This window comes from Chanos chanos, chromosome 4, assembly GCF_902362185.1.
Source record: "Chanos chanos chromosome 4, fChaCha1.1, whole genome shotgun sequence".
In the NCBI taxonomy this organism is placed as follows: Eukaryota; Metazoa; Chordata; class Actinopteri; order Gonorynchiformes; family Chanidae; genus Chanos; species Chanos chanos.
Genome location: NC_044498.1, coordinates 18,974,679 through 18,988,961, shown reverse-complemented (window position 1 = coordinate 18,988,961; position 14,283 = coordinate 18,974,679). Strand labels below are relative to the sequence as shown.

Genomic DNA, 14,283 nt, shown 5'->3' with positions numbered 1-14,283 from the left:
TGCCTGGTAAAACTTAAAAAAAAACAAAAAACAATAAATTAAAAACTTGACAGTCAAAATGTCCAGAAATAATGCTCATACGAAACATAGTGCATTGCAAATTGCAAAGATTGGACACGTTTGTTTTCTTTCAAGTCGGCAAATGAGAACTTTGCTGCAACAGAAAAAAAAAGAAAAGAAAATGTTACCCAGTAGTCTATAGGCTATATTTGATGCCATGTAGGCCTAGCCTTTTTTAAAACAAGCTACAGAGGTTACAGGCTACACGTTTCATAATTCCATACATTTTAGTGGCAAATGTTGAGGTTTGGCTCAGTTATTACTGTTTGTTTTGCTTAATTGTTACTACTGTTTATTAAATAGACAAACTGATTTGAGGTCATTGTCACTCTTTCGACAACCTAGATGTACATTATATTAGCATTTGTAACATAGATTGTTACTGAAACGTGACCAGTAAGTTTCAAATTTGTCTGGTAAAATAAATTCTTTCCAGACACCAGACCGGATAGATAGATAGATAGATAGATAGATAGATAGATAGATAGATAGATAGATAGGGAGAAAATGTGTTTTATGTAAGCTATATGTACTTTGGGTTCAATGTACTTTCTGGATCAGACATCAAGGTGGCTTTAAGTTCCATGGTTGAGATCACTGGTAAAGCCTAATGCATAGTAGCACCTATGAAGAGTTCCCATCCCCATGAGTTTACATTGGAGTGACACCATCACCATGCACTTAAATCCAACTAATTTATGCACCAAAGACCACACAGTGCCAAAAGGTGTTAGCCTGTTTAGATAAAAGTAGTCAGAGACACCCTTACCCTGATACCTTTTCCTGGATTTTTATATCTTTTCTCAGTACCTGCTTTTATGTTCAGTGAGATGAAAGTACTGAATCCTCCTTGTCAGTGACTCTGGAAAGATGCAGCAGATGAGCAACAGAGAGAGAGAGAGAGAGTCTGCAGACTGTCGTCCTGTCACACAGAGTGACACTTGTAATCCTAATCAGAAAGATGGGTGTGTATCTGTGAGTGTGCGAGACCACGCTTTAGGACAGAAAGATTATTCTGGATGGAGTGATGGAAAATGAATATGTGCTCTCTCTTAATGATGATGATTACATGGTGTCAGACAGGGCTGTTTTCTTGTTGGAGTACGGAACTTGGACCCATCTGGACAATGCGAGAAGTCCTTTTTATTTAAGCGCAAGAATGGATGACCGATATATCTCTAAATTGTCCCCTGCTGTTGATTATGGAGCAGGGATGTTCCTGGTTGTTGTAGGTAGGACCTGCTTTTCTCTTGTACTTCCTCCATGCCATTCAATACATATATTTGATGTTAGGGGCTTACAATATGTTATCTGAATTATGAATTACACTCAAGATAGCATTATTAATGCATACTGTGAAAGAACTGTGAAATGTGTTTGAAACAGGAAAAATTGCGTATTTAAAATTGTAGTGTCAAGGAATATGGTGCCAGATATTTGAAGGTCCAAATGTAAATAGAGTAGGGAGATATTGCATGAGTCACTATTTTACACAGAAATGATTCAATTTCCAGACCCTTGAACTGTCCAGTACTTGGGTTCTTACATCAGAGACATTACAAAATTAAAAAATTATTGAGCTATGGAAAAATCCAGAACAGTCTGATCACCTTTTCTACTCAATTCATCTTACTTCATTTACTTTTTGAATGAATGCATCGTTTATTTAAGTCAACATCATGTGACATTTGGATGTTTGCTAACTTTTTTACAGTAAATGTCTCAAACAAATAGGCTCCTATGAATGGAATGCTAAAAAAAAGTGCACATCATGTGGCACAACTGTTTCAAAGGTGTTTTAAGAACTTGAAGCAATGTTGTTTCCAAAACATTCACAATATTCTAATAAATGACTAAGTAAATCAAATGATCTTGTCCCAATTGTCCAGGAAGAATAAAAGCTGACTAAGCCCACCATATTTACCACAACAGTTTACTGATAAGAGATGACCCTCTCAGGTTAGAACTAAGAATAAATGTTTTTTATTCAGGATCCATGGTACAAAAGTATTAGAAACTTTTACCTTCAGACTCACCACAGCTTCTCCAGTCAAAAGTAATCAGCCTAGCTTTGAAATGTAGACTTCTTAAGAACGCTACACATCATCATTTTCAAGATTTCCCCAAACCTTGTTCTAAAAGCGTCATATTCTATTTCAAGTCATATTCTATGTATTAACATTCTGTGCACCCCTTTTTACTGAACCAAGCAAGAACCTATCACATCATTACCTAGGGGATGAAATCCATCCACTCGATTAAGGCTCATGATGAAGGTCATCTTTACAGTGAGTTCACGAATCAGTTACATAAGCAATGCCGTGCACAGCACACAAGCCTGTCATTAGGATGCTGGAGTGAGCAGCAGGAAAGTATCTTTTTCATTCTGGAATGGTTGTGCTCTGATGCAACTCCTTGTTTGAGATTTTCCTCGGAATGCTGTTCAGAAAAGCCAGGGATGGTGTCAAATGAAATCTATTCCTGCTGTCTATGGTTCTACCCATTACTTCCAAAGGCTGTTGGAAGCAAAGCCTGATAACACATGATTGTTTGTATAGCGCTTCTCTGTCTGGTGCCTTTTATTTATGAAACACTCCAACTTAAAAAAAAACCTTGAAACTCTGATAAGCAGTTACACAAAAAGAGCTGTGTTAACAGTACTAAAGTAACACCAATTTGTATTTGTGATAATTCCTGCTCATGTTTTTTTGTCTTTTGCAGAACTTTAGTCAGCCTGCCATACAATGTTATGCATTATATAATAAACATTCCACGAGTCATGAAGTTGGTGCTGCTGACAGTACACTCATGTGACTTAACATTGGGTTAGCTATGTTTTATGGTTACGGCCATGCATGAATACATTTCTCAGAACATTCTGTGGAAAAATTTGCCTGACCTCAGGCTGAATAGCATCATAGAGGAACTGAGACAAGTTCTCACATTGGGGAAGGTGTGGCAGGACCTGCAATAGAGATCTTATCACCTACATGAACTCCAAACTTCATTTCAGTTCACTATAATTGAACTGAATCTGAACTGAATTAAATAATCACCAATAAATGTGTTTTGTACCAGAGTGCACTGGCTCACCTCTTCTCAGGTTAGTCTTTATAGACGTTTCCCATGCAAGTATCCTTTTATTTGGCTATATGAAAACAGCTGGATGATAAATATAACAAAAATGTTGATGAAACCATGAAATGTGATTCAAAGTGTTTCAGTTCATTTTTTTTCTTTCTTCACACCTAAGTACACTATCTGAGACACCTCAAAAAACACTGACCATGTCACATCACTGGCCAAAACATTTAGCACATTTGACGTAGTTAACAGCAGATCATAGTTTTCCCATACACTGTTACAAGAAGAGTTTTATGGAAAATATGGCACTAAGTAAAATTCAGTTCATGTCTCACCTGAAGATCAGACGAAAAAGGTTGTTAAGCATGCTCTCTTGCCACTCTCAGAAAAAACTGACAACGTAGAGGTGCTTCACAGCACAGTTGTTCTCTGCCAACACTGATTATGGCCCTTGAGGCCACATATTTGTGATTAGTTCACATATGTGCATGAACAGGTTGATGGCACTTTGTCAGTCACGTATGGATGCTGTTGGTTCATGTGATTGCTATGTTTTGGTAGTTTGCCATTGGAAAACACTAGAAATAGAACCTGTAGAGATTTCTGTAACAAGCGAAGCATGCTTTAAAGGGTCTGTCTCCTCAGTATAAAGGTGACATCATGCTCCAGTGGACTTTAACTTGGTAAGCTGCCCTGTCTCTCCAGCAGACTGAAGGAACTGAGGCACTGTCTCCTTGCATGTAGATCGATACTTCACATTTGGTTTGAATTATACACAGGAAAATGGATTTCAAAAACATATACATATATATATATATGTGTGTGTATATGTGTGTGTTTGTGTATATATATATATGCAATCTCAGTTTTATCCTTCCTATGTGAAATACAGTGTTCATGAACAAAAGTGGTGGGCTGTATATATATATATATATATATATATATATATATATACACACACACACACACACTCATGTATGTATGTATGTATGTACATATACACACACATATATACAGTATATTACTAATATAATAGCATATTATCGTATGTGATATACTGATAATAATATTATCATAATATAATGATTGCTATTTTAATGTTTTAAGTTGTGTGAAATTAATGAGAAAAATGTATTATTTCATATGCTTTTCTAAATACAACATAAAATCAGTAGAAATGAAAAAAATGTCCATGGTCCTTGTGAATTTAAAAATAAATTTGAAATACATTTTGCGACTGTTAAGAAAACATACAGTTCCATAGAATACTGTTGCCTTACATATTTCACTGGAGTTGGGACTGCACATCCTGCAAAATGTAAACGTGAAAACACATCTATCAGTGTTCTTGGACAAATAATTGTTCAGTGGTGACTTTAGGTTGCTCAAATCATCTTATCTGTGAAACAAAGTAGCAGTTCGATATATTATTTCCATAGCAAAGACAGACCTTCAGACATAGTCGCCTAGGGATTGCTTATTCTCTCTGCTGATTAGTGAAGCAAAGCTTTGAAAGGACATACTCAATGCCATGTCTAGCTCTTTACCTGATTAAACTGCAAGTGATTACATTCCCTTTTAAAAGCTATGACACAAATTAAGAAATCATAAAATATTGTTCATTTGCTTAATTACTTTTCATAGGGTATGAAAACAGACAAGAGCAATTAGTTTCACGAAGATTGAACTCAGTATGATTCAGGGCATAGAGATCAGACGTTTTTTAATGGGACAGACTTCTGCAGCTGAATCAATTTCCTAATTAATATGCTGCCATCATATTTGTAGAGCTGTTGAACAGTAGCAGATAATCACATAGTGTGTATAAAAAGACATGTGATAACAAGACTGAAAATGTATGGTACTGTCAACAATAAATAACCACTTTTTCCCTAACAAACGTGAAAAGGCAACAGGAGAATATTTGAAGTTTTTCAGACCTGTTATAATTCATCAATTCTTGGAAGAGGCATTTGATGAGAAGTGGCTTCTTCGGAACGGCTAAACATGCAATACATGTAGTTAATATTTATATAGATACTTAGTTCCTAATTTCTTTGGATACTAGGTTAACATTCAAAGTGTACTTTACTCAGAGCAGTTTCTGATCTTTGCACAGATCTGAAAGACCATAATGTCCAACATGAACATAGAGTGTGACATACATTTCCTATGAACAGACTCATTTTACCACAGACTGGTTTCGATTAGGATAATGCATACACATTCTCACAGATCATTGAAATACACAATTTTTTAGAGTCCAACTTGTTTGACTCCCCCAACATGTTTAACCTCCAATGTTTTAATTCACAGTAGTGTACTTATAGTTTGTGTAAGAGTGTTAATAATGCAATTGTTACAAAGATATCATGATTTCTGAATTTTAAGCACAACATGATGAGTCTACTAAAGGGTTTTTAGGTAAACGGTAATTCCCTAGTAAATCAGTAAAGGGATAGTGTCTCCTTAGTTGTTAATTCTAGTTGTTAAGCGTAACCAGCGTAACATAGAATAACTAGCAGAAGGATAGAGGGAGGACCAGGGTGCAACAGTAACCCCCCGTAACGCGCAGCTCCTGCTGTGGGACAGACCATCTTGGAGACACCAGGGAGCCAGGAGCACCAGGATACTCCAGATTTACACAGACAGATATTGGAGGCAGACCGGGCAATGGGGCTGGGCAATCAGAAGGCTCTGGAGACGGAGCAGGTGATGGGAATTGAGTGTCTGGAGGCTCTGGAGGGTCAGGTACTTCTGCAAGCCCGGGGACTGGAATCGTAGGAGTGACAGTGACCAGAACTGGACCAGGGGCCTCTGAGGTGACAGGAGCAGGACCAGGGAGCCCAGAGGTACGCACAGTCTCTTTGGCAACAAGAGCAGGACCAGGGAGCCCAGAGGTGGGCACAGCCTTTGCAGCGACAGGACTAGGAGAGGGAGACCCACCTCTGCAGTGACAGGAGCAGAGCCAGGGACAAGAGACCCAGAGGCGAGAATGGCCTCTACAGCAATAAGACCAGGGACAGGAGATCCAGAGGCAGGCACAGCCTCTGCAGCATCGGGAGACCCAGAGGTGGGCAGAGCGTCATGGTGCTTGGATCCAGAACCAGTGTCCCCATCGTGACTGGATCCAGAGGTGGGACCTCTGCCACAAGAAAAGTCCTCACCTAATCTGGATCTGGAGTCCCTGCTGTGAGTGAGGCCCCCACCACAATCAGATCCAGAGCTGGAGTCCCTGCTGCAGAGTCCCTGAGGTTGTGGGAACAGTGACCCGCAGCACCGAGGTGACAGGTAGCAGCAATGAGTGGTTGGACACTGAGTGGGAGAGGGTGCTGCCACAACAGGAAACAAACCCCACTCGTCCAGATCCCAAGTGAATACTGCTCTCCCATGCCCTTCTGGTGGTGGTGTTCTCCAAGTCCACCTTGACATCCCCACTGTCGCAGGAGTTCAAAGATGGCACAGAACTGGGAGATGAGCTTGTCATAGAGGCCTCAGGAAAGATAAATGATGAAGAACCAATAGTGTCTCCCTCTCTAAGCCACCACCCAGCTGCCAATATCAATGCTTGTCCCTTTGGAAGTTTACTACATACTGCCAGCTGGGTATTGTCACCATTGATCCCCTTTTGTGCAAAATATGGGGAGCACTGAGACAGAAGTTCCTGGCACTTCCAAGGGGATCCATTATACCTTTATGATCTCTGCATGAATTTAGGCTATCTTACTGCATCCATGGTGCGATGTGGAATTCTGTCACGGACTTAAGGAAATTCAAGATGCACGTGCAGGTTCCTCAGTGTGTTAGAACAAAACAGGCTTGACAAAGGACTTCTGGGATCTTGCAGGTTTCAGGATTCAAACTTCTGGTTTATATGACACATTGCACACAATTCCACACACTAAACAAGGGAAAACTAGGAGAATTTATACAGAATAGTACATGACTACCTGAGAAACTCAGGTGCGACTAATGATTAAACTAACAAGGTAAATAAGGAAGTGCATAAACAAACCTAACATAGAATGACCTGCAGAGGTGGAGAGAGAGAGAACCAGGGCGTGACAATAAGTAACACTTTTGTGTTGATTAATGTTCATTGTCCTGACAAGAAGGGTTAACTTAAGGTTAATTCTGAATTAATCTGATAATAGCTTTTCAGAGAAAATAGGGTTAGGAATAGGGGTTTCCAACATCAAATGGCACCTTTTAGGTTTTGAAAAACATGTGATGTTTAAATGAGTGTTTTAAATCATTTTTAGCACTAATACATTAATGTCTTCTGTCAGCATTTAGTACTCCATATAGCCCTACACATGCAAAAACAAACAAACAAACAACAACAAAAAATTTATTCCGTATGAGCAGGGCTCCCTGGTCTATCACCACTGATCATGGGCATACAGTATGTTTGTTTATTTGTTGTTTTTTCAGCCATACTGTCAATCCTGGGGAACGCAGCTGTCCTGGTCACAGCTGCCCGTCGTCACAGTGCCCTGAAAGCCCCAGAGCTCCTCACAGTCAACTTGGCAGTGACAGACATTGGCATGGCACTCAGCATGTACCCGCTGTCCATTGCCTCAGCCTTCAATCATGCTTGGATCGGCGGAGACTCATCCTGCCTGTACTATGGCCTTATGGGTATGATCTTCAGTGTAGCCAGCATTATGACCTTGGCAGTCATGGGTATGGTACGATACCTTGTGACAGGCAACCCTCCAAAATCAGGTAAAAGCACACTGCAATTTAGTGGCCTGATTTCCCAAAATCAGCCCACACCATTTCACACATTCCATCCCTCTCCCCAAAAAAATTGTCCATCAGATTCTAGCAGTGATGAAGGAAAGGTTGTGGAATCTGTCCCTCATTAGGTTTGGGGTATGTCTACAGTTTATAAGGGAGATGCACCGATTCTACTCTGTCATATTTGTATTGGGTCGATGCAGCATGGTAAACACTTGTACTTGGCATCATGGCTTGATATGAGTACCCATATGTATAATGATGTGGCCTGTAAAAGTTTGCCACAAAACTAACAGAGAAATGCGAGTAATACAATCATAAACCTGGAGTTATATCAGCCTGTTGGAATTTCTTTAAACTTAAACACAAAGAAAGTAAAACCACTAACTGCAATATCTGAAACACAACCATTTCAAGGGGAAGCATAAATACAATGTACCTCAGCAATTTGACAAAAACACCCACTGTTATTAACACTGAAATGCAGAAGACCAACTCTATGTGTTTTTTAAAACATCAAATTCTAGAGAACGAGTCACAACGCTTGAAGGCAAGGGTCATGGGCACAGCAGTGCATGTGCAGATGTACCTCAGGGAGCCAACTATTGCAAGGTCAGATAATGCCCCAGAGTTCTGGAGAAGCAACGTGGTTTGACTCCCTTCTTTGTCTTCCACACCTTGGAAATTTCTCTCAGCACCATGCACCAGTGTCGAGATTGAAAGACTCTATAGGGCAGCCTCTCAAGATGCTAACATGAGAATAAACAGACTGTGAGAGGACGGAAATGCTTCTCTTTATGAAGAAAACCGTTCCCTTACATTTAGATAAGCCACCTCTGTTTATTATCAGTTAACCAGGCTGTTAGACAGACGGTAGCCGGCCACTGGCCTCATAGCGAAGGCACTAAACAATTCTGTGTTCCCTCAGAATTATTACCAGAATTGTCCCCTGTTTGTAAATATTTATTCTTTGTTGATGCTAAAAAATATTCCAACAAAAATATTATACATGATGCTTCTTTTGTCATCTTTCACCCCCCCCCCCCAATTCTCAAAAACTTGATCCTTGTATCAGTCTTTTTAAATTTGGTATCGGTGCACCTCTAGTTTGTAAGGATATTTTTAATTCTGGGTGAACCTTTAGGCCAAAGTTGCATAAATGACAGCTTTGGTTTACACTCCCTCACCGATTTGCAGACAGTAATTCAGGTGATTGATGTCATGTGTTAGGGGTACCGGACACCACAGACCAACAAAAGCCAGAGGCCCAGTTACTTTTTGTTCCTTTTTAGGAGGACTGCTGGGAGTTATGAATAAAATTAGTGTCCATCCATCTTCCTCTATTAGGCAGTGTAACGTTCTGTGCTGGTTTCAGTAAGCACAAAGCACGTAAAGCCACAAATCACTATGGTAAAATCTAGTCTAAACAGAAGACATGCTGTATTCTGTCATGAGAACAGTTTGTACTTGTTAGCACATGCTTCTGTGCAGTTTTCTGAGTGTGACTACATGTAAACAAACTTTTTTTTCAGCCAAACTTCTGGCAATGAGTTATTAATATATATTTATATAATTATTGTCTGCTCTATGCAGCAGACCTCTTTCTAGGTATGATTAATTAATGTTACCATTCCAGAAGTCATAAATCATGTATTGAAAGAAATCAGTGTACACAGACTTAATGTGACCTGACCGCAATTATCGGAAACACAACACAATTAATCTCATTGACATTGTAGGGACTGAATATACTAACAGAATCTGTGGTACCGATGCAATAACTTTAAGAAGCCTAAAAAAAGAACCATTGTCATGCACTTTTGATGGCAGCAATTGTCAGACTCAAACGTTAAAGAAGTTAAAGAAGAGGATACTTAAATCTATTAGGAAAAGACTACTGGGAAATATTGCAATGAGCGCTAGTCTTGAAATATTTTTAGTTAACTGCAGCATCTTGCAGTTATTTTGCAAAGAACATTTTCTTTTTAAGAATCTTCAACTTTTTTTTAAAGTTAATATTAATTTTTTAAGCCAGTGGAGAGAGGAAGTTATGTGGGTTCTTTCTGAGCCCATTTATACATCATCTTAATTTTCTGTGTGTTTTTTATACATTATGTATCAGATAACTAGTGCTTGCACCAAAGCAATTTTTTATTTAGTGAAGTTGAAGAGAGCAGCTCAATGGGGAAAATATTTTCATTTTTATTATTCATATCTCTGAATTAGTCTGCTTCAGACTTGGCTCTGAAGTGTGATGTCACATTGACCAAGGGAAACTGCACATCTGAGGCAATCCTGAAGGTCTGTGCAATGTCTTTGTTTTATGTGTTTTAGGCAACAAGTTTCAAAGAAGAACCATTACCATTTTTATTGGGCTCATCTGGATCTACTCTCTGCTGTGGGCGGCGTTCCCTCTCCTTGGATGGGGCGGGTATGGTCCAGAACCTTTTGGCTTGGCCTGCTCTGTGGATTGGGCCGGATACCAGCACTCACTGAATGGCTCCACTTTTATAATGGCTTTGGCAGTTCTGTGTACTATAATACCCTGTGGGGTTATCTTGTTCTCCTATTCTGGCATTGCCTGGAAGCTCCACAAAGCCTACCAGACCATCCAGAGCAACGACAATCTTCCCAACTCTGGCAGCATTGAGAGGAAGGTCACCCTGGTAGGTATTTGCTTTGCTTCCTTTAGTTCAAAACAGTAGACATCTGTTTTCTGGTCATCAAAATTTGACTTGTCACATAAATGATTTGAGATTAAATTTAACCCAGTGTAGAATGACTGGATTTTATGTTTCATTTTAGATGCAATCCTGTGATTGCTTACCCCTTTATTTTAAGCAACAGACAAGAGATTTTTTTAAAGAATATATATGGAAAATATATAAATATACAGTTAATGCATGGAAATTGACAAAAGAAAAGTGAACCGTTAAATGTACAGCTTTATGAGAGTGATTTTTTCTGCTGTATGATATTTTGTTAACTATACACTTGAGATCTTTGAGTAAATGGGGACTTGTTAGACCCTCTGTCACCCATTCGAGGAAGCTGTCATATTCTTTTTTGTTAAATATTCAGTCATCATGAGTCATGCCATCCTCTTGTCTGCACTACTGAGTTATGCAAATGAAGGTTCAGAACTCCCTGAGATTAAGAACATAAACCATGAGAAATCAGATAAGATCTGCCATTGTTTGGTTTGGATGTAAAATAGGTGTTGGGGGGGAAACAGAAGCCAAAGGATTAGGTTTTTGTAGCTTGTCGCTCTGATTTTGTAAGCTCTGCTTAACATAGCGTGAAGGGTCAAAATGAGGCTTCCCCTCAGAAGGTCTACACATCTGGTTGTCGTTATACTTAACCATTTCACTATTACAGTGGCAGGCATCGATTTGCATGCCCGACTTCACATCAGGTCACCCGTGTTCAAATCCTGAACAAGACTGAAAGGCTTTCAGTCATAGTTCCACAAACATATATTAAACAATCAAATCCAAAATTTAGAGTTATTTTAAGACCTAAGAGCAATTAGGATCACCAACATACCTGAGCTGATGGGAATTAAATTGGTATCACTCCACTCAGCCTTTGAGTCTGCCCTTTATCAAATGATCTCTTTGATCAGATGACTTAAGAAAGAGATTGGTAATGCTTCTCCTGAAGGACTGTGATGTGGGCAGGCGGCACAGGAGAAGCTTCGCAAACTCACTTCATCTGATTCATCTGACCAGGGTCCCTTAGGACCCTCTGAAAATTAGATTCAGGTGTGTCAGATCAAGGTTTACCAGATTTAAAGCATGTTAAGTGTCCTCCAGAGTTCATGACCATTTCCCTTTGTACTGCTGTGCCCACCACCTCAGTGTATTATATTGACACCAGCTGAGCCAATATACCAGCAGCTAATGTCACCTTTGAAATTTCAGATGGCTATTCTGATAAGCTCTGGCTTCATCGTCTCCTGGACTCCATATGTGGCCATCAGCCTTTGGACCATGTTTCACTCTGAAGGCAGGGACAGCGTAGCACCCATCGTCAGCTTGCTCCCCTGTTTGTTTGCCAAATGTTCCACAGTCTACAACCCCTTTGTCTACTATGTTTTCAAAACGTCTTTTCGACAAGATCTCAAACAGTTTCAGTGCTGCTGCCATCACTTTGGGAGAGAGCGTCCCCCCACTGAGAAGGAGGGCAAACACCACAAAAAGTCATTGGCCCAGAAAAGGTTACAAGAGGAAAAAAGCTACAGCATGGGGCTGGGGTTCAGCCAGTCAACCCCTGAATACATTTTTGATGGTGAGGTGACAAGCTCCTGCTAACATGAAGAGACAGGCTTGCTTCTGTGTTGTAGTTTCTGTGACCACAATTTGCCATGTTTGGACAGCTATCAGCAAGGTGTGTGTTTACTGTAGCTTTTTTGGCACCATCACAATATGCATGTGATGGCAAAATGAAATGAACCCACAGGATTCAATATACAGTATGTTTTCAGCAGGGCTCACATCCACTTTTTTGATTTGATATGCGTACTCCTCTGCACCATCAACCAACATTTTAACATTCCTCTACAAAAAGGAATATTCAGCTGAAAGAGCCTCAAGAACAAATAGAGATACCAGTTTCAATCCTTATAACCCCATTAGTTATTTTGAGATGTATGTAACCTATCAAAAGGTTTGTACTCTAGAGCTGCGAGATATTCTCTGTGGATTTGTTAAAATTGTTTTGGGTTGACAAATTCTCACTGATTGTTTTGTTTTTGTGTCTCATTGTTTTAAGCATTTTGAAGCCACATGTAAATCATTGTCAGTAAACTCCACAGATCACAAGTAACTTTGTAACTTTGTAACATTATGGTCTTTCAATAAATTTGTATCACATACTCATTGCTGACTAGCTGTGCGTTAATTATGTTAAAGTAAGTCAGAATCTTTGATTAATGTTTTCATGGATGTTAAGAATCGCTTGTTAATCTTAAGAAAATTAGTAAATGATAATAAAAGCTTTTTTCTGTCAGGGCTTTATTATGTGGCATTGTTAGTCTATTGTTAATGCTTCACAGTACTCAAACAAATATACTAAAAATCAATTTTGTCACAGCCGTTTGCATAATCAAAATGGTTTCTGTATGCTTTGTACACATCTTACAATAAAGCATCACTGGTGAATTTTTGTCATGTTTTAATCAGTCCTCTATGTCCGGCTCTCACATGGTGAATTGTCTTTGAATAATTATAAGCAAGTCAGTGAAATATTACAATTCTAAGCATTATCTCACTGCATGCAATTTGACAACTTTCTGTGAAAAACTGGTATGAATTGAAATTAGCTCTGACAGTCATATCTGTTAATCAGTCAGAGATTAGGATGATGATTGGCTAATCCTTTATAACACTAATAAAATACTTAGATGAGAAGGGGACTGAAGACTGAAGCTTCCTTCGCTTCTGTGTTTCAAGTCTATATCCAAATCAATCTCTATGTTACAGTTTACTGTGTTTTTTCTGTTCCAGTCCATCTCTGATTATTGTGTTTATTTAATTCAATCCCTGTATGACAGATTAGTGTCGTTCCTCCATTTCAGACCACCTTTAACTTGTAGCTTACTGTCTCTATGGCCTGTATTCTGGCCCACATCCTTCTTACAGCCCAAAAGAGTCATATCATATCAACATAACTGAAATATCAAGTTTCTTGCTGTAATCAGAAACAATAGAGATATTGAATTAACTTGAATGTTAATATCCAACTGTGGCAGCTTCGACCACAGTGTAAGTTTCTGGGTATTTTATTCATATGTTATGTCTGGCCTCTGACATCAGCTCAAAGAATGATCTTTTACTGTGTCTGCAGTGTTTAAAGCAAAAGGAAGCTGTCATCTTTTTGTCCTTTGTTACATTATGATACAATGAAAAGAGTATACACACATGTAGGCCTACATATGGCCTCCTAACAGCTCGAAACCTCTATGAATATAATATTGTTCATTAAATGATCCAAGATCTATATTTGCTTTGGAAAAAATTATGAAGAAATAAATTAAAATGTAAAAAACAGTGTTTATCAACTCTTTTTCTTCTGAAACTACACTCTTCTTTCTTTTTTAGGTGGAAAGGTTGGAAAGGTTGCAAATCTAGCCTCATAACCAATCATTGCTATCATTTTAGGCAGACACTTCTTCCAGTCTCAGAGTGTAACTTTTTTTTTTTTACTAATAAATGTAAATACCTGTGCCCTAAGACCACATTTAGTATTTGTGACGTCGTTTTGTGAACTAATACCTATTATAATAAAGACAGGATACTTGGACGTGAAGTTTACTTTTTTTCTTTTTTAAGTTTTTCATTTTTATTCTGGATACCTCATGAGCAAATGCTCTAAGCCCATATTTTATTTTTACAC

At 38.8% G+C, this 14,283-nt stretch overlaps 1 protein-coding gene across 1 annotated transcript; it reads left to right on the top strand.

Moving 5' to 3' along the window:
- The first annotated feature begins 1,219 nt into the window (after positions 1–1,219).
- opn8a (opsin 8, group member a) lies at positions 1,220–12,200 on the top strand. Its single transcript, XM_030772152.1, has 4 exons — positions 1,220–1,292; positions 7,579–7,872; positions 10,222–10,553; positions 11,811–12,200. Exons 1-4 carry the CDS (start codon positions 1,220–1,222, stop codon positions 12,198–12,200), a joined length of 1,089 nt encoding a protein of 362 aa, XP_030628012.1.
- The last annotated feature ends 2,083 nt before the right edge of the window (positions 12,201–14,283 follow it).

Coding starts and splice junctions, on each gene's coding strand:
- opn8a (XM_030772152.1), top strand. CDS start 1,220: ATGGATGACCGATATATCTCTAAATTGTCCCCTGCTGTTGATTATGGA. Junction 7,873..10,221: donor AGGCAACCCTCCAAAATCAG/GTAAAAGCACAC, acceptor TATGTGTTTTAG/GCAACAAGTTTCAAAGAAGA. Junction 10,554..11,810: donor TTGAGAGGAAGGTCACCCTG/GTAGGTATTTGC, acceptor TTGAAATTTCAG/ATGGCTATTCTGATAAGCTC.